General features: G+C 46.0%; 1 protein-coding gene across 2 annotated transcripts in view; it reads left to right on the plus strand.

Moving 5' to 3' along the window:
- The first annotated feature begins 580 nt into the window (after nucleotides 1-580).
- Pxdn (peroxidasin) overlaps nucleotides 581-20,936 on the plus strand; it is a 78,865-nt gene continuing 58,509 nt past the window's right edge. For both annotated transcript variants that reach the window (XM_027424722.2, XM_027424723.2), the window contains exon 1: nucleotides 581-888. In XM_027424722.2, the coding sequence (XP_027280523.1) occupies nucleotides 698-888 (191 nt within the window). In that variant the 5' untranslated portion in view covers nucleotides 581-697. The remainder of the gene's footprint in view (nucleotides 889-20,936) is intronic.

The raw sequence follows: 20,936 nt of genomic DNA on the forward strand, positions 1-20,936 counted from the left end.
AGCACCAGGTGGGCAGGGGCTCCTCACAGGTAGCTAGTGTTAGAGGCCTCCCTCAGGGAACCCTCCCCCAGGGAACTGCTAATTCTGCAGCACAGCCTTCCTACAAACTGTGCGCCACGGGGCTGGCCCTCATTTTCTCCAATAGGAATGAGGAAAACTTAAAGGTAGATGCTTTTGTGTGGGACCAGAGGTGGGGTACTGAGAAAAAAGTGTGAAAGCTCACTTCCTAGAATACCCAACACCTTTAAGTGTTCAAAACAAGGCATCACCAGCAACAAAACCCTTGCATACAGGCACAAAGTGTGGTTTGGGATGTCTTAGTTGCGGCACTGCAGTTTTAAAATAAGAATCATAGATCCAAACCTGGCCCCAGCCCTGGCCTCTGCATTTCCAGGCTCCCCCACGGTGGAGTCTGTGCGCACTGGTCATCCTATCCAGGGAGGCCCAGCTGCACTCCCGGGAAGGGTCTTGGGGGGATCCTACACCAAGGCCCTAGTGCTTGCCCAGCCCCCGCCTTCTGAGAGGCCGAGAGGGGGAGGAGCCACGCGCATGTGCACAGCTGGCGCCCCCCGCCCCCCGCGCACAGCTGGGACGTGGGCCCGGGACCTGAGGACTCAGTTGGGAGCCGGCGGTGGACGCGCCCGCCGAGGCCTCCGCTGCGATCCACACGTCCCAGGGTCTGTCCGCGCTATCTACCATGGCCGTGCGCCCCATGCGCCGCTGCCTACAGGCGCTCGTACTATGCTTCTCCTTGGGGGCTATGGCGGTGGTCGCCTCGAAGCCAGGGGCAGGCTGTCCAAGCCGCTGCCTGTGCTTCCGTACCACCGTGCGCTGCATGCATCTGTTGCTGGAGGCCGTACCCGCTGTGTCGCCGCAGACCTCCATTCTGTGAGTGCGTCTCAGGGGCGCTGGGGTCCGCGGGACGTGTGATTCAGGGGGATCTAGGAGCGTGAGTAGCCTGGGGGGACAGGGGTATTGGTTTGGGGAATCCCAGCGTCCGGTGCAGGGCGTGCTGGGCCTTTGTCCGTCCTGGCTGGGACGCCAGGGGCGGACCTGAGCGAAGAGCGCGCGGCCTTAGGAGCCGCCTTTGTTCAAACTCAGAATCTCCCGCTGGACCGGGAAGTGGTAGGGAGTCGCCAAGGAAAGCCCCGTGCGTCTCGTGCGCCCTCCCCTACTGGCCTCCCCTCCGCTGTCTTCTCAACTTTCACTCAACCCGCTCCCCTTCCTTCCCTCCCCCTTTCCTCTTTGCTCTCTCCTTCTCTCCCTCCCCCTCTTTTCTCTCCCCCTCTCCTTCTCTCCCTCTCTACTCCCTCTCACCCTTTCTCTTCCTCTCCCCGCTCCCCTTCTACCTCCCTCTCTCTTCTGAATTGCAGACCTGGGGGTGGTTCGCCCCTCCTCCGACCTCTTCCTCCATCAGTCTACCTGCCTCCCTTCCCCCGCCTCCTGGAGCGAGGCCCACCCCACACCACCCTGTGCCAAGGAAACCTCTCTAGTAGATTCTGCGCCCCGCGGCGCCACCATCGCCAAGTATATACTCCCACCAGCTTCTGAGCCAGAGCCTTCAAGTTAGTTGGGTGTCCTGGGGACCCTGTTGGGCGCAACACTTATAGGGTGCTTTTTCTTTGCCAGTAGGGAGCCTGACATCCAAGGTGCCATGGAGGCTGTTAACCCGCTGTGCGGGGTTAACAAGTTCTGGGCAGCCCGGGGAACTCCTCTTGCTGTTTCTACTCCTAGCTAGTCTGTTTCGCAGAAGTCCCCCACTTCCTGGACACTTGACTTTCACCTATAACTGTGCACTTCTGCCTCTAGAAAGCCCCCAGATCGGAAGAAATCCCAGTCCTGGGGGAGAGGCTAGAGTTGGCTGCAGACCTCTGTGTGCTCTGAGATTTGGTTCTGCGAAGGCAGGCATGCGTTTCAGGGGCCAACTGTAATTCAGGGTCCTGCAGCTGCACTTCTGCATTCCAAGAAGAGTTTTCACTTTTTGTGGCTGGGCTGGAGGACTTTGGCATCTCCGCGGAGCCTGTGAAAGTTATAAAAATCTGAGGGAACTATTCAAGGAGTGGGCGGTCAGTGTTCTCACTTCTAAAAGTGCATGGGTGTCCTGCTTCCTCTGGTGGAGACTGTGCAAGCAGCAGGGCCAGGCTGGGGTGGGAGCGCCTAGCAGAATCCTCTGAAGAGCTAAATAAGGCTTCCATTCCAGAGGGTGTGGGTGGTCAGCCAAGGCTGTATCTGAGAGGACAGACATCGTGCTGTAAAGGAATCAACTTTTAAAACGGGCCAGGGTGGAATGTCTCCAAATTTCTGAAGTGAGTCAATGGCCAAAACTTGGACCCTGAAGCCATTTTTCACATCTGGGCAAAGTCTGATACTCAAAACTGTGTGTTCCCAAATCTTAATTGCTTTTTGCAACAGTGTTTTAAAGTGAGCTGTAGAACAGAATTGGAGTCCTCCTCCACCCTGCTTTGCATGCTACCATGCTACACAGAAATGTAGCTCAGTGGTTAAAGACCTTTGCAGCCAAGCTTTGACAACTTGGCTTCAATTCTTCAGGACCCACATGATGCAGAGAGAACTGACTCTTGCAAGTTGCCCTCTGACTTCATGTGCATGCCACATGCCACCCCACTCCCCACCCCTCCTCCCCACCCCCAACTCCCACCCCACCCCCACCCCTGCTTAAAGGAATAAACTTAAAAAAATTCAAACAATTTAAATGTAGCAGAGGGTGTGTAAGGTGTCCAGGGAAACACTAGAAACAGTGTTTGGCAGATTTCCCCAGAAGGTATGTTTGCAGAAATTCCAACTTTGCACTTTTATAGATGTCTGAAGTTTCCTGAAAGATTATGTAACAGGGTAGCACTCATTCTCCCAGGCAAGTACTTGAGAGAACATATGCTAAGTAAGCCCCATTCTGTGTCTGGGTCGAGGCTGGTATGGGTTAGTGGCCTGATGGGATAGTCACACACAAAAGCATTGCTTTAAGCTTTTCTGCCCACTCCCTGTTCTCATGTAAATGCTGATACTTTCTATGTTTTTCTACATTGGAGGCAGAGGTGGTAGAGAGCTTGCCTTAGCATGTGAGGCCTAGAATTATAACCCTAATGCTGAGAAATGAAACAAAAGAACAATGGTTATGTAGAAATTAGACATAAAAGATAAGAACTTACAGAACCCCACCTCCAAAGTCCATCCCATTGTCATACTGTTTGCTGCTTGCTGCCTGAAGGCCCAACTCCTCTCATCTTCTCCAAAAACTAAATTGGGTTCTTTTCTTCCATGATTTTTCAGAGGTGTGTTTTGGCCATGGAGAATGCCAGATTTTGGGGGGCTTCAAAATGGTCTCGAGGCCACCACCTTATGCTATAGGCTGATATTGGCTCTGCTTTCTGGCTCTGCTTTTCTGAAAGTTCAAGGTGGAAGACATTGGTGGTACCCTGCCCCTTTCTGTGCTCAGTGCCTTGAGCCTCTTTAGGAAGCATCTGTTTCAGTGTGGTTTGGAAGGCTGATAGAAATGCCCACCTGGCTTTTGCCTAGTATACTGAATAAATCACTCTGTAACAGGTGTTCCTTCCTCTACATCTCTTCACCCTGGCCTTCTTGGGGAGGTAGCTTGGGTCCTATAGGCACTGGGCCTCTCACCTCACAGCCTGCTCCTTTAACATCCTTTTCTGTCCCCTGAAGTCTCCACTGCTGAGGTCATGGGAATTGAGCCTGAAAACTTAATATCCACCAGGCATTCCAGGCCACTCCAGTGCCAGGGAGTTGTTCAAAACTGGTGGTATGGCAGAAGCTCTCGTGCAGGAACAATAGAGGATATGAATTTGAGACTACTTCTCTGGGTACCATGCATCGGCCAATGAGCAGTGGCTGTTTGGCCGCCTTTACTTCTGCCAGTCTGGTGCTCAGTCTGAGTTTTCTGATGACCTCTTCTGTGTTTGGACTTGTGATATATTCTAGCCACTTTAAGACCCATTCCCTGTAGTCAACCTTCTGGGTTATCAGCTTTCCCAGTGGAGCACAGTATAATGGCCAGTTGTGCCAGGCCTGAGTGGGATAGACAAAGCTTCAGAGCTCTGGTTGAGTGGATGCACACTTGGCTAGTCCACATGGGTAAAATTCCCATATGCTGACATTTCTTGGGCCCATAGGTATAGAGCTAGATTCTGTTGTTCATCATGCTTGTCCCATTTGTCACAGCTTGTCATTTACCAGCACAACATCCAAATGAGAAACAGAGGAGAGAGCAGCTTCCTACAGCTGCCCTTGTAGACTCAGTCACCTTCCCATAGGAAGCACAATCATCCTTGCTAGAAGACTGGAGGAGAAGACTCTCCATTCCTGGCATTGTTGGTAGTGTGTTAAGTTCGCAGGAAGTTCCCTGGCTCCTGACCATCTCCTCTGGAGACACCCTTGGCTCTGATCTACTAGGATGTGCTCTCTTCAAAGTGGTCATAACATGAGAGCTCATGTCCCTGGCCTCAGGGCTAAGGAATTTGCAGATACATGAACTCACTATTTTGTCCCACTGTTCACAGCTCAGCCAAGATAAGGGGGGATGCTCTGTTCATTCTGGGTTCTTGGGGGTGCTGGCCAAAGAGGAGCATCCATTCAGGGCTCAATAGGACCTGTGTCTAAGGTGGCATGCATTGAGAACATTGGTATGCTCTTTGAGGGTTTATTCTGCCGGGACATCACTTCTTTGGCCTATGAATGCTTGGGGTATAAAGATAGTCCCTCCACCTGGGACCCTGGACCAGGCAGCTCTGTCTGGGAGGTTGGTGATTCTAATGAAGCCACCTTCCTGTTGTTTTCTCTTCCTGTACTACTTGCTTTCTTCTATGTTAATAGGTGGTAACTGGTAAATGAGAGTGTGGGTTCCCTTCCCTTCTTAAGGTGCGTGAGTGTGGTACAGGGTTTGGGGGAAGACCTTTCTTGGGCCAGCTTGTTTGTGCTCAGCTTGCTTTCACTCACTCCATGTCCGCAGTCTGTGTTTCCCATGTTGCCTACCAGAAGCTGAGGAGGAGTCCAGGGAGTTTTGTCTGAAGTTTGGTGTGTTGGGCAGGCTGGACAAGGCTATACAGATCTGAAGCACACCATTAAGATGTAGGTTCAAAGTCCATCTCTTTATAACTGTAAAACTGAGAGTTGGACAGTCGGTGTGCAAATTGGCCTTTTCCTTTGCACGTGGCAATAAGGAGAAACGAAAACAGATTCAAACGGGTAAAGTAAGCTAAGGCTATTATGGAGTTAGGAGGTCAGGACTACAAGCCTGGAACTGGAGACTACTTAGGAATCAGGAAATAAAGGAAATGAAGAGGCGTCTACGGGCCGCTGACCTTTAGTGCCGCATGGGGCACTTGAATTCACAATTTCCAGGACAACCACTTGTTTTCACAATGACAGCTTTATGAGCTTTGAAGTGCAGAAGAAAATTATACATTTAAAATTTCATTGTTTTAATGAATTCAGTTTAAGAGCAGTTTAACTTTAATGTGTGTGCTTAAGTAGCTGGGACGCTGTATTAGTTACTTTTCTGTTGCTGTGGTAAAACTCCATGACCAAGGCAATTTATGGAAGAGTTTATTTGGGCTCATGGCTCCAGAGGGTAGGAATCCATCATGCCAGGGAGGCATGGCAGCAGAAGCAGGAAGCTGGGAGAGCAAACTGGAAGTAGGCAAAGGTTTCAACTCTTAAAGCCCACACTCAGTGACATACTTCCTGTAGGGCCACACCTCCTAAACTTCTCCAAGAGTTCTACCAACTGGAGACCAAGATATCAAATACTGGGGACATTCTTAGTCAAACCACAGCTGACTTTTTCTTGGGATAGTGCATCTCTGTGTGCCAGGAGCTCTTGGCATCAGGATATTTACCAAACTCTGGATGCCATATACCCACCATATGCACACCAGCACTCCGAGAGTGTGTGGGGATGCTTTCTTGTTGCTTGGAGTGACACTGGTGATGGCTCAACATCTTTCAAAGTTGGTAATTCCAGCACTTTATGGTGTTTGTTTTGAAAAAAAAAAAAAAAAAAAAAAAGGAGCTCTGTACCATCTCCTACCTCTGTCTTCTTATCACTTGGTGTTCTAGTTTCATTTCTGGTCCCTGACAAATATCCTGATCAAAAGCAGCTTTGAGGGAGAAGTGGCTTATTTGGCTTATAATTACAGGTCACAGGTCATCACTGAGGAAATTCAAGGCAGAAACTCTAGGCAGGATTGATTGACAGGCCTCCTTGCTGTTCCACACAGCATTAACTCAGACCAGAGAACTCACTTCATGGACAAAGAAGTTCACCAGAGAAGATGTTGGTTACTGGATGGCAGGCAGACTTATGCTTAGCTAGCTTTCTATCCTGGCTAGTTTTATGTCAACTTGAGACAGAGTGCCACCATTTGGGAAGCTCCTTTGAGAGAATGTCCCCCACCAGATTGTCCTGTGGCGCATTTTTCTTGATCCATGATTGATGTAGAAGTGTTCACTCACGTGGGCAGAGCCATACCTGGGTTGGTGGTCCTGAGTGGTATAAGAAGGCAGGCTTCTGAGCAAGCCATAGGGAATAAGCCAGTTAGCAGGAATCTTCTATGACTTCTGCTTCAGTTCTTGCCTCCAGGTTCCTGCTCTGACTTACCTCAGTGATGAAGCATGACTAGAGAGTTGAAAGGGGTAATACACCCTTTTATTACAAGTTGCTTTTGGTCATGATATTTCTATTAGTGCAGTGATAGAAACCATAACTAAGACACTTAGGTTATATGTGTTTCTATCCTACTTTAAAATTTTATGTGTGTTTATGTTCAAAGTGCGTTTCTTGTAGGCAGCACACAGGTGGACCTTGCATTTTTCATTGTGATATTTAGACCATTATATTTAATGTGATAATTGACATAAGCGAAATTACATCATCTTGTTATTTGTCCCATATGTTCTTTGTTACTTTAAAAGCCTATCTTTTGAGTTGAATTAATGCATTTCAATTATTTTTCCATTTTATGTTTTATTGGTTATTTACTCAGCCCTACTTGCCTGAGTCTATTTGTTATTTTAGTAGCTATACTATATTATGTGTTATTTTATTACAGCTTATATTTAAATTGTACTGCTGAACATATAACATGAGAACTTTACAAAAGTTTGCTTCCATTTCTTCCTAGCCTGACTTTTGTGGTAGACTTCTAGTAATTATACATTTAAATTTACAACTAATTTTCATTAATTATAAATACCACCACACTTAATTAACACAGTTGAAGGTTTAAATAAGCAGAAAACCATCTCCATTCTTTCCAAGGCACTCCAACATTCTTTCTGCTATGAGATACCTGCTGTTACAATCCTTGTAGAATAGACCTGGTGATGATTCTGTTTTGAATGTCTAGAAAACTCTTGTTTACCTATTTATTTGTGTGTATGTGTTTTTGTATGTGCCTATGGGTCTTGGAGGTCCATGCTGAACACCTTCCTCAAGCTCTAATTTTTTGAGGCAGACTCTATCACTGAACCTAGAGCTCACTGATTAGCTAGATTGGCTGGCCAGAAAGCCCCAGGGATATTCCTGTCTGTAGCTCTCTCCCTCTCGAGACTAGGATTACAGGTTTGGACTGACATGCCTAACTTTTTGAACTCAGGGCCTCATTCATGCTCTGCCAGAAGTTTATCAACTGTACTTCTCTCCAGCACCATGGTATGTTTTTAAAATAGATCCCAGACATCTTGAACTTCACCTTTTTGAGGACTGTAGTCATCAACCCCAGTCTAATCACCCCTGTGATTTAGAGAAGCCACAGGAAGTCAGGAAGTCGAGTGCCCTCCTCCCCCAACTCTGAGTCTTACTGTTAAGATGGCTGAGGCTGGAATGGAGGCAGGGCTCCTGCTTAGACCAGTTACTATTAGCCTTTTCGGGGTGAGACTCTTCAACACCACGGCCAGTGCCCTCTGTTATGTGATGGATGCAGATGGGCGCTATTCACCTTGGTCCAGTGTGAGTGTTGCCTTTGAGCCGTGCGGGTGCTTATGTCTGTGTTGGTGGATGTGAGCTGTCAGGCTCTACTCCATACTCTACAGCTCCCTGCAGTCTTCTTCCTCTCATCCTGGGGTGTTCTTGTGTTTCTGGAATCTCTCCTGAGAGTTTTGGCTGTCTCAGTCTCTCCCAACTCCAGGTGTTATCTTCTCTCTCAGGCAATTTGTTGGACTAGCTGCATGCTCACCTCACTCGTTTTCCATCTCTCCGGGTTCATCTCCAGTTTTGACTGAGGTGCAGTACCATGAAGATAGTTGTCCATACATTACCCATTTGGGGTTGTTTATAATGGGAGAGTCTTACTTGTGACTCCATCTTATTTAAGAATGAACAGTCCTACTTGCCTTACATTTTTTTTTTTTTTTTGCCTTCTTTAAATTCTTTTTCAGAAAAGTGTGGTAAAAAGAAGCAGTACTCAGAATAAAATGCTGAGTTAACGTTCACAAGATCAGAGACTTGAGAAAAATTTGAGACAACCATGGTGTTTCTCATTTGTCTTTGGGCCATTTAGCATGAACTATTCTGACAAGCAGTGGCAGGGTCCGGGTGTATTACACCATATGAATTCCCACACAGATGTTCTTGGCTGGACAGCTTTCTGTTGGAAGTTCTGCTTAAAGCCAGAGGTTACCAACAACAGCTGTGGGGAGCCGCCTGTTAAAGCATGAGGTATTGGGACAAGCCAGGACGGGGGCTTGCTCACATTTTGTCTGTGGCTGCCTACTAAACACAAAGGCAGAATGGAGTAGGTATTTGTACAGACAGACAGAAATGGGGTAGGTATTTATTCAAACAGACAGTGTTTATATAAACCAAATAGAGTGTTTACCACCTGGCTCCTTTGGTTACATCATGTTGGGTGTTCTCTGTCTGTCTTGAACTTGTCTCTTTTCCATGGCCTGTGATGGACGCAGAGAGAGGAGGGTGGTGCTGAGCATCCTGAAGTGATGCTGCACTGCTGCTCACGCTGTATTGGCAAGTTCTGGTCACATGTCTCATGTTGCTTTGGGGGTCCAGGACAGTGGATCAAGCATGTACCTATAAAGAAGTGGCTTAAAACAGCTCATATTCTCTAGCCATGGCATCTTTAGATTTCCTTTCACCAATCGATTTTTCTGTTCTGTGTACTTCTTGATAGGGAGCTAAGTGGAAGGGTTCTGAACACTGGCCTCTTCTTAGAGAGGTTCACCAGATGCCATGGTGTATGTGTCCCTGTGTTTCTGGTAATATAACTTAGGGGAGAAGTTCACCAGATGTCATGGGGTATGTGTCCCTGTGTTTCCATGTATTATACTTAGGATTACTTTTGCCCTCACCCCTAAGAGAAGGGTAGATGAAATACTACCATAGTACAAGGTAGTCTTAAGACCCTCTCCTCATGGGAATCATTGTGCTGTATACTGTTTGAGGGTTCACAGTGGCCTGTTCCTGAGTAACATAGGGTTATCTGTGCTAAGGGGACAATGGTTCTCACTTGTCCCTTTACAATAGGATGACTTCCCAGCCATGTGCATAATGGGAATCCTCCAATTGATTAGACCAGTGGGTTCCCATCTGATGGCTTCAGGTAATAGTTAAAATGATGGGGGATATGGCAAAGGGTCAGAAGAGAGAAACACGGGGAATCCTTCATCCTCAGGATCAGACCACTAGCATCTGGACCAGGGGTCAGTTGCATTTCTGAACAACTTTGGCTTCTGGTATGACCATGCATCTTTGCCCACTGTATGCCAAGGATGTGAGGCTGCAAGTAAGGTTCCTGTCCCCTGGCTGGAGGACACTCAGCTCTTCCTGTTTACTTTGTCTAGTTCTAACGCTGCATGAAACTTGTAAGGTCTTCGGAAATTCACCCCTTGATATCTCCCTTAGGGTCTCTGAACTGTGTCCTTGGGAGGAGTCTGGTTCAGTAAATAAACATGTTGGATTGATCTTTCCTGCTGGGGAGCTCTGAGCAGTAGTATTCACGAGCTGTGCTAGGAGTTATGAAACCTGTCCCCTCACCCACTGATCAGCCATTTTGTTTTTCTTTTACAGGTTATTAAAAACAAAATTTTGCAAATAATACATGTTTGTATTAAAATAATTTGGATATAGATTAAGCAAAACAGCGTACAGTCTCTCATTACATCAGATGCACGTTTATACAAACATCTGTGTGTATGCCTAACATATCAATGTTGACATGCCTGTCATGTCTGTTTCAAAAGTTAGGGCATGATACATGTCCCATTTCTGTAACGTACTTGTATGCTTTAGCATTTGACCACATACCACACTTTTGTGTGCTTGTGCATATGTGAGTGCATCTGTGTATGTTGTATGTTGTGTGGGTATGTGCATGAAGGCCAGAGATTGATGTGAAGTGCTTTCTTGATTGCTTTCATTATAGCTTTTTAAACAGGGTCTTTTACTGAACCTGAGCTCACCTGTTGGTTAGACTGGCTAGCCTTTGAGCTGTAGAGATTCTTCTTTCTCTGTCTCCCAGTGCTGCTGAAGTTAATGATATCCAGTGCTATGCCTGTTGCTGCAAATTCAAACATGAGTCTTCATGCTTGCATGCCAAGCACTTTGCCCAGTGACTCTAGCCCCACATGCTAGTTATGATCATGTGTTTACTGGGTAATCAAAAGTCTTTGTTTATAGGTAGATAGCTGTTAGATAGCTATGTAGGTAGATAGAAGATAAATGATAGCTAGCTAGATAGCTAGCTAGATAGATAGATAGATAGTTGTGGTTTAAATGAGGATGGCACCCATTGGCTCATGTTTAAATACTTGGTTCACAGTTGCTTGGGAAGGATTAGGAGATGTAGCTTTGTTGGAGGTGTGTCACTAGGGCCAAGTTTCAAGGCTTTAAAGGACTCCCGCCATTCCCAGGATCCTCCTGCTCCCAGGATACACACACACACATATGCATACATACACTCACATTTGTGTACATACATTGGGGATTGAATCTAGGACCTCAAGCTGCACCACCAGACCACACCCTCAGTCCTGCCTTGTCATTGTTAATGAGCAGAGTATTTATTTCTATGACATTGCCAAGTTTACTTAACCCAATTCTTATTGCAGACTATTGCTTTGTTTTCACTTTTTAGCAAATCTAAACAATAGTTCTAAAATACACCATGTGCATTTTCTGTGTGTATCTGTCTGGATTATTTTTAGGGTGTGGTTCTGTAATCCTGTAAAAAGACAGGGTAAAGTTTCTGCAGTCACCAGTCACAGTGTTGTCACACCAACAGATCCACAGATAACATTGGTTTTTGGTGTATTGCAGCTTGAAAATGCCTGTGTGAGCATGGAATTAATCTATTAACAATGAACTGGTGGTAAATAGTCCTGCAACCTATTCTTGAATGGTACTGACCTGACTGTTTGTCTGCAAGGCCCATCACTGCTGCCTGTTTAGAGATCAGGGCACATACCAGCATCATGCTCATCTGGGGATGTTTTAATAGCAAAATCAACAACACGGAGTATAGAACCACCAAACTGTGGCACTAAACAGGCCTCAGAAGGGCCTGAGGCCTGTTCATATCATAAGGGCTGGAGCAAGAAGGCCACATATTCATGATCCTCATTTGAAACAAATGTGTCTGGTGCCTCAGATTTTCCCACCATTCTGTACCTGTCTAAAGCTGATAGCTGTAGAATTTGGGTTATGTTTCACAGAGATGAAATCTGCAAATAGCTGTCTCCTTGAATTCCAGGAAGGGACACTGGCCCAAACTCAGGGGCTCCTGGCCTAAAGTGAGACACTGACTCAAAGTCAAGGGATTCTTGACCCAAAGTGGGGTGCTGCTGGAGCTCAGGAACTCATGGTCCAGAAGGTGGCTCTCCCTACAGTTACTCCCTGCAGTCCCTGGGAATCGGTACCTCAATCTGTATTAGTTGAGGGCAGGACAGCCCTATGAAAAGTAATAGGTTGCTTAACAGTTTCTGAGGGGAGATCATATCTCAGCCTTTGAGGATACAACCATCTCAAAGTTGTTCATTTTCCCTACTCTTACAGAGAGCACACGGAGGGGAGGTTCAGTGTAAGAAGTGTGGGGTGCAAGGGTGAGCTAGGTGACTTGATGTTATAGATGTAGTGGTCGGGCAGGGAGCAGGAGACACCCCCTTCCCTGGAGCCCTCATGTTATGGATCTTGTGAGAGGTGAGGACCTGGACAGTGGAGCCCGGCTCACAAGGTTATAGGCTCAAGGCCCCATCAGAGTGTGCTGGCGGTTCCGTTGGCACACAGGCTATGAGCTTGCAGGGCTTAGTCCTCTCTGTTTCACATGTTGACTTTAGTGAGACTTTAATGCAAACAGGAAATTGGGTGAGTGTAGTTTTCCATGCCTGCTTGCACTCATTTCCCTAATGGGTCAAAAAGATGTTTAAGGAACATACGATTTTTTTTCCCTTTGAGCATGGAACCTGGAAATACTCTGAGATCATGAGTGTTGTCCTCAAAGCCACTTCTTTAAGTTCAGAAGCAGCTTACCTTTTCTAAGACACTACAGACCTGATGCTCACTAAGAAGAGAGGACAACAAAAATGGAAACTCAGAGTTTCTATGAAGAAGGCTGTCAATAGAGATGGAATCTTTTGATCTAGCAATGATTTGAGATCAGACTAATATTGTCTCTTTCTTAGGGAGAAAAATAAGACCACCAACACTCAGGAAGACTTTTTTTCCACATAGAAATGTAGAAGGGTTGAGAATATAGCACTGTTGGAAAAGTACCTACCTTAAATGCAAAGAATCCTGAATTCAGTCCCCAGCTGTGCCATATAAACCAGCATGGTGCTACATGAATGTAATCCAAGAACTCAGTAGGATCTGGCAATCAAGCTTATTCATGGCTATGTTAAAAGTTCAAGACCAATCTGAGCTACCGTAGACCCTATCTTAAATAAAACAAAACAAAACATATCATAGGAAAACAACATGCCTTTTGGATATAATGTGAGAGACAGTATTGTGTTTCTCCAGTGGAAAACAAGAGCTCCAGCGTGTGTCGGAAGTCCTTGTCATTAAAGTCATGGCCCTCCTCTTCCTAGTCATCACTGGCCTTCCTTTAGGGAGTAAGATTAGACTCGTTGCTTCCTGGAGCAACAAATGTTTCTGAAGATCTATAACCAGAGTAGCTGCACTTTTAACTTTTAAAAATAGCAATTAAATAGATTAATGGTCACCATTGTTATTTTTTCAAATGTATGGGATGTTTATATTGGCATAGCAACAAATTGATGAGGATTAACCTTGAACATTTGTTTTCTTGTGTTTTTCATTATATGCTCTTCTAAAATCAGTGCCATATCACCCCTTTATCCACTCACCCACCCACCCATCTACTGTCCCACCTACCCATCTATCCATCCACCTACTTATCCAGCTACTCAGCCACCCACTCATGCAGCCTCATTTACTCACATATCCGTCTAGCCGCCTACCACCTGTCCATCCATACACTTACCCATTTACCTCCCCATCCACAAGTTTCTCTCTCTACTCCTCCACCCACACGCCTGTCTACCAGTTCATCTGTCAACACATTCATCAGCTTGCCATCCTACAGTGACTCACAAAGGGAGGAGTCCTTGTGTGTCAGGTGACCCTGTGGTGGTCAGGCAAGACTTGCTCTAGGGAAAGGACTCAAGTCATGAGGCATATCCAGTAGTAATGGAAGATGCAAAAGTGTTATCAAGTTACTACCCACCTCCTGGTTTAAGGACAGGGCTGGTACCCAGCCACCTCGTTACGGAGGAGCTAACTGCAGAAGGAGCCTAGCAGAAGGCCCCTTCCCTCCTCTGCTCAGCCTTAGAGAACATTTACTGTGAGGCTCCCCAGAGTTCTGTGCACAGGTTCACCAGGTTCCCTACAGACCATGATATTTCCCCAGCTTCCCAGAGTGATCCCCGGCCATCATCTGGAGGAAAGAGTGTTCCTCCCGCACCAAGGTGGCACAATTGTACTTCTCAGGTGCTAAGGGAAGGGCAGTTCTGCACCTGGACACTAAATGGCATGGGGGTAGGGCAGTAGTGGGTGACTTAGGATGAGGACAAGGGAACCCCAGGAAGGGATATGAGGAAGTCCTCATTACGCTTCAGAGAGGCTTATTTGGTTAAGACTTGCTCTTGTTCTCTTTACAAGGGCCCATTTCATTTGGTGCTCCCAGAGGCCTCCCTGCCAGCCGCCTCCCATCTATCATCCCTCATGAGTTTCTCTGGGGTGGCTAGTTATCCACATTCTTTGAATACTGTCTTTATCCTGTGGTGCTTTGAAGTTGATGGAAGTGCCTGCTGAATCCTTTAAAATGCTGTCTCACTCGGTACCAGTTCAAGGTTGCCTTTTCTTCCCAAGTGAGTGCCTGAGGGTGTGGGTAGCCCCTGCAGTACACAGAATCTCTTAAGCATTTCTATCTGGTATACTGTTTGAGGATTCTGTTTTACTATTGCTTCCTCCACAGTCAGCCTGGTTGAGCCCTAGGAAAGCAGCAAAGATCAGCTAGGGTCAGGAAGCCCCGGGTCAGCTCTTCCTTGAGTGGAGCACTTGCTGGCCTGTGGTCTTCTGCTGGCCAGGCTGCTGACTGACTCCTGGATGGCTGCCCAGTGGGATAACATGATTTATCCATCAGCTCGGCTGCACCCAGAGTGTTCTGGTCTCTGTGCAGAACAACCTTGGTTAACCTGCATAGTTGTTTAGATAATGTTGTTTTTGGTACACCTACCATGTCCACTCTATATGAGGAAGGGAGACCCTTCGCCTCACTGCCAGCCTATCTGTCCATGATGGGGTGGGGGTGGGGAGGTTCGTGTGTCAGTGCAGCTAGGCCGTGGCTCCCAAACATGTGGTCATATATTTGGAATGCTTCTCTTGAGGTGTTTAGATGAGGCTGAGATTAAATCAGTATCCTGTGACTAAGGCAGATTTGCCCCCAAAAACTTTATGGGCTTTGTGCAATCAGTTCCTTAATGGAGCAGAAACAGGTCTTCCCTGAGCAGGAAGGGATCTGCCAGCTGATAGTCTGTGAGCTTAATTCATGTTCACAGAGATTCTTTTTGGGGCTGGCTTGCTTGCCCACCTTTAGACTTTTGGATCACTTCCCCTCTATGTCCATAACATCCTCTTGAGATCCCTGACTAACTGTCCCTGTGGTCGGCTGCATGACTCTGATTCTTCTATATCAATGGTTGAGGACTGATCTAAGCTAGTGCACTGATCACTTACTGACAAGCATATCATAAACTATGCTGTCTCTTCAGCACTTAAACCAGGAAGTATAGAGGGAAAGAATCAAACAGAGCGGGACACACACACACACACACACACACACACACACACACACACACACACACACACACAATACAAGTGTCATTAAGGAGAGGTTAGGGAGAGGAAGGGGATGAGGGATGGGAACAATAACAACAGATTATGAAGATGCTATAATAAAATCTAGTTTTAAAACCTATATAATAATTAAAAGAACCTAAAGAAATTTTTTGGAAAAGGAAGTGGCAGCCTGTAGCATGAGCCAAAGACCAAGTTGTGCCAGTAGAGTCCAGAGTGGGCTGTAAGGAAATAAGAAAGTGCTCCTGGGAGTGGAGGGTGGGACCCCAGAATGGTAGCCAGCTGGGGAGCTTCCTGAGAGGAGCCAGTGGGCAGCCCCAGGAGTTGTGGAAAGAGTTGAATTCTTGGCTATTGCTTGATTGAAACTAAGGAGGGACAGAAGAAGGAAGGAGAGCTCTTTCTTATTATACAATAAGGCAATTGATAGGAGGTTTTAAAAGCACCTTAATTAAGAAAACTTGATAACCGTGGGGCCTGTCATCCGAAAGGCATGTGAATTCTTTTCCCCAGCATATCTGTAATTTTTTCAAGTATTTCATAAAGAAAAACCTGTGCTACCTGTGGCCTTGTGTCTTTCCTTCACCATTCCTTCTCTGTGAGCGTATGGATTTTGCTGTGTCCGGTTTCTGTGTGTTTCTTTGTGTACACCGAGTGTGCCTGTGTGCGTGCTCCTTTGTGTCTGCGTGTCTCTACATGTTCTACATGTTTCACTCTGTGTACCTCTGTGAGTGCAGAGGTCTAGTTGTCAGCCAAGGAGCCCTTTTTGAGGCTGTAACAGGTCCATGAACCTCTTTCTTGCTCAACCGAGGGTTTCCGTTATCTTGTTGAACCTTGGGCTATATCATCTGATGGAATGCCCATAGCAGCCCATGGGAAGCCTTGATCTTAGACTGATTTTCCAGGCCCAGAAGCAGCTGTAGGGGGGCTCTGAACATCTTGGGTTGTGTGGGACAGACTTGAGCTGTCCATTGCATAGACAAGAGCTGGAAAGCTGCCATGCCACAGAATACCAGAGACCCAGGAGCTTCTAAAATCTCAAACAGCAAGCAGTGAGTCACTCCTGAGTCTGGGGAGGGGAAGACACCAGCCCTACACACCAAGGCCTGTTCTTTGAATTAGAAGAGTAGCCACTCAGCACCTGTGTCCTGTTTTCATAACAGGAAGACTTGTGCAGTCCTCCTCCAGCGTCAGCTCAGGATCCCCTTTCCCAGTGCTGGAACTGTGTCTGTGTGACTCTGCCGGGAATGGATCCTCTACCACTATTTTCTTGGCTGGTTCTGATTAGGAAGATGTCTGATTATGTTTTCACCGACACACTTGCTTGGAAATAATGAGTTTCATTCTCTATTGTGCTGTTGTTTTTTCCGACCTGCTTGTTTGCTTAGTATAAGAGCTTGAGATCTTCTCCCTCTCTATTGGGTTGCTGTTCTCACTCTTGACCCCACAATGGGGAGCTTTCTAGGACAGAATAAAATGGCCTTGATGGAAGTCTCCTAGGACAGGGTTCTTGCCAATTATCTAGGAAGCAGAGAGAATCCTGACTTCATTTTTCAGCATCCATGGGAAATATTTTGGGTTCATTCCCAGGGAAACAATATGCATGGACTAGGACATTTTCATTGTTTATTCATAAGGCACAGCAGGGGGCTTTGCAGTGATTGCTTGTGTTTGCAAGTGGCCTGAAGAACAATGCTCTAGTAAACAAAAGCTAGAAACTGCTGCACTTCTGGGGCCCAGCAGTTGGCCAGGCCTGCAGTGTGCAAACTGTGCTTTCTGTCCTTCCTAACTCTCTGGGACCTAGGGATGGTTTTAGTCTGGTTTGGTCTAACTAAGCATTTCACACTTTTCAGTGACCGAAAATTAGGCAAACCTTTTATGAAATTGACATCCAGTGTGGTGGGTCTGTTGGTTAGTGAATTGTAGGCCCCAGAGAGAACACAGTGTGTTCTTGGAGCCACTAGCCCCAAGACACTCAACAGCCTAAAGCTCTTCCACAGTTGCAGGGAAATCAAGGCAGCCGGACTGTCAAGTGCAGAAAGAGAAGGAATCGTGCAGGCTTGTCCATGCTAGGCTCATGTGCTCTTTTATACAGTCTCAACATATGGACAATGTCATCTGCTTTTGGTCTGCGGTTTCCCATAACAATTCATGTAATCATGACATCCCCCCACAGACATGCCTATAGGACAACCTGATCTAGACAGTTCCACATCTTCGCAGGTGATTTTTGGTCATACCAAATAGACAATCAAATCTTAAGCATCCAAACCTGAGTCCTCTGCCCTTGGAGCACATGTGGACCAGGCGCCCTCTCTGTGGAGCATGCAAGCTCTCTGCAGCTCTCTCCTTACAGCCTTGGCTTTCACAGGGTTGGTTTCCACTGTGACTCCAGCCTTGCTCATCTAGTTACCCATCTCTTGGGGGAGTTGCTCAGTTAACCAGTCATGTGAGAGTCCCACCACAGGGCTGTTTTTGCAGCTTAGATGTTCTCTTCCTCTTCAATGATCAGTGCAGCATTACTGTGCTCAGTTCCTATTGGGTACATCTTCATCTTGTCACCTTTTCCCAGAAGCAGTGCCATAGCACTTTGACATGTGTGTTGTTCAGGCAGTGTGTTTTACAGAACTGTCCAACTCTGGACAGGTTAGGGTTGAGCAAACCTAGCACACTGACTGTCCTGTAATGAGCAAAGGCTCAGCTGCTGACTCAGTACATTCACACATGGTTGCACAGGAAGGGCAGACTGGATAGGACATGGGTATGTCTGGCACCCCTCCTGTTTGGTGCTTTAGGAAGGAGCGCTTACTTGTTAAAAGCCATGGTTACCATCCTAGGAAACAGTCCTGACTGAAACAATTGTTATATTTCTTCAACCATCTCCTACCCCATCTTTATAAGTCAAGCTGTCCTTGTGCTGATAACTTTCTTGGTTTCTTAAGTGAGAAGGAAGCGATGGAGGATACAGACAGACAGACAGATTGGGGGGAGGGGCACATGACTCTCTTGAGCCTTCCTTCTTAGGCCCTAGATCATAGGTCCCTTTGAGGCACTTCCTGAATCCATTCTCTACTACCATGTGGTGGTGACTCATCAACCCTAGCTTTGGGAATGAAGAGGTCAGAGAACTTGAGGGAGGTCTTTCTTTTTTCTTTTTTCTTTTTTTTTTCCTAAAGAAAATACACAATCTGTGGTATTTTTATTGACACTTTAAAGTTTAGATATATTATTATAATTGATTACACAATTAAGATTTTCATACCCTTGGCTACTTACAATCATAGCATATTTCTTTTGAGAGAGGTCTTTCTATTCTGTGATGGAAAGCAAAACTACATTCTTCAAAGTCTCAATGGACCTACATCGTGTAGTCCAAACAAATAGCCTATATCAGAGTTTATATTGGAAAACCATCTGTGAATGATAAAGCAGGCGTGAGGGTGACTTATCTGGGTGACATTTCATGGTGTGCGTGCATGTAAGTACTAAACTTCTGCTCAGCTTTCCTGAGACCTAGTGTATACGTGACTGTTTCCTTATGTTCACAGGGAAAACCTTTAGCCCCAGCCCTCTGAGCTTAGTATTCATTCATGACATTTCATGAGGTCTCACAGAGTTGTTTGTGGAAACAAGATGCCTGCAGATTCACATTGGGCATTTGGGGTAACCATTAATATTACTAGAACTTGAACTGGCTTCTTAGGAGTTTTGTGGTCAAGAAGGTAGACTCTGAGATTGTCATGGAACACCCAGGATGTATAGCTACCTTGACCTTAGAAGAGCCTGGGGGCTTCTTTCTTAGCCTTGTGCATTCTTCCCTGTCCTTCTCTACAAGTACAATCCTGTTTGAAGTCCGGTGGAGCTGGTGAGCCTAACAATCCCCTATATGGGGATTCCATAACTGTCCATATGCAGAGCTAGCTTGTCAACTGGGAACCAGTGTAGACATAGGCCAGGACTCCAGCTTCATGCTTCTCCTGAGTTTGTCCTTTGTTCTTGCTGATCTGTGCCAGTTTTAATTTTAGTAACTCTGATAAAGGAGAGTGTATCTGTAGGGAACGTGTGCCCGAGAGGATCTGTGGATACTTGAATGCTGATCAGGGTCCGCAAAGACCTCTGTGGGCTGAAAGCATGAGCTAAGAAGGAAGGAAGTGAAATTCATTAACTGCTCTATTGAGTTATGCATTAAAGTTGTGCCATGGGCTACAGAGAGGTCAGAGAAGCAAATAGAGCCGGCTGTTGCTCTCCTCAGCCGCTGTGTTCTCTATGATTCATGTGAAAAGTTTTGCTGTTACCTCAATCTCAGCAGCATCTTAATTCCCCTAAACAGCTGGTTCAGTGTTGTCCTGGATCCATCGGTTTTTGTACTTGAGAATGTTTCCTTTCTGTGTTGCCTGCTGGGACAGGCAAGGTCAGACTCTACCCTCAGCACCAGTGTGGCCTGGCTTTTGTGTGTGTGCTGTATACTGCCCTAATCATCTGTGAAAGGAACAAGAGGATCATGAGCACAAAGACGTTAATCAGTATACAACCTAGAGTGAAATCACCATGTGACTGGGTTAGCCATTGTGTATTATGTGTATTATCTATATGGCTGTTTCTTCAGAGCTGCCCATCAGATGCTGGGGTGCTGGATGCTTCTATTTTCCACTTTTTTTCATTATTTAGTTGGCATATATCATAATGAGTTTCATTTTTATGTAACATATAAAATCACTGTAGTTTTATTTTTAAACCTGTGTGTATGCATGTTTACGTGTGTAGATACACATGTTGTGTGGATTTTTATTTCAGGCCAGAGGTGTTGGTCCTCAAGTGCTTTCTACTCTTATTTAAATGCAGGGTCTCTCCTTGGTCTGGAACCTTTCCAACTATACTAGAATTACAAGTACCCCCCATTGTACTTGGCTTTTTACATGGCTCTGAGGATAGAACCTGGTTCTTCACAATTGTTTTATCAATAGATCCATCTCCCCAGCTTTATATATGTATATGTATATATATGTATATAAAAAGTTTTATATATATATATATATATATATATATATATATCTTTTAAAAAAATTTTATTTTATGTGTGTTGGTGTTTTTCCGTGGATGTCAGGTCCCCTGGAATTGGAGTTACAGACAGTTGTGAGGTGCCATGTGGTTGTTGGGAATTGAACTGGGGTCCTCTGGAAGAACAGTCAGTGCTCTTACCTGCTGAGCCATCTCCCCAGCCCAGCTTTGTATATTTTTAATATGAGCTACATACCTATCACGTTAGGGTTTTATTAGTTACTTTTGTGTTGTTTAGGCAAAATCCTGTAACAAGCATCACAAGAGAGGAAAGGATTATTTAGACTCAGAGTCTAAGAGGGTATGGTCCATTATAGCAGGGATCCCTGGCTCATGGTGTTGGAAGGAATGGTCCATAAGTCCATCGTGGCAGGAGGTCTTGGATCATGATGTCAGAGGGTGTAGTCCATCATTTCAGGAAAGGCATACATCATGGTCTCCGAGGGTGCAGGCCATCCTGGCAGGGAGGACCAGTCTCAGAGTCTCAGAGTGGTTCAGTCCATCATTGCCGGGAGGG

Source organism: Cricetulus griseus, chromosome 7 (assembly GCF_003668045.3).
Source record: "Cricetulus griseus strain 17A/GY chromosome 7, alternate assembly CriGri-PICRH-1.0, whole genome shotgun sequence".
Classification (NCBI taxonomy): Eukaryota; Metazoa; Chordata; class Mammalia; order Rodentia; family Cricetidae; genus Cricetulus; species Cricetulus griseus.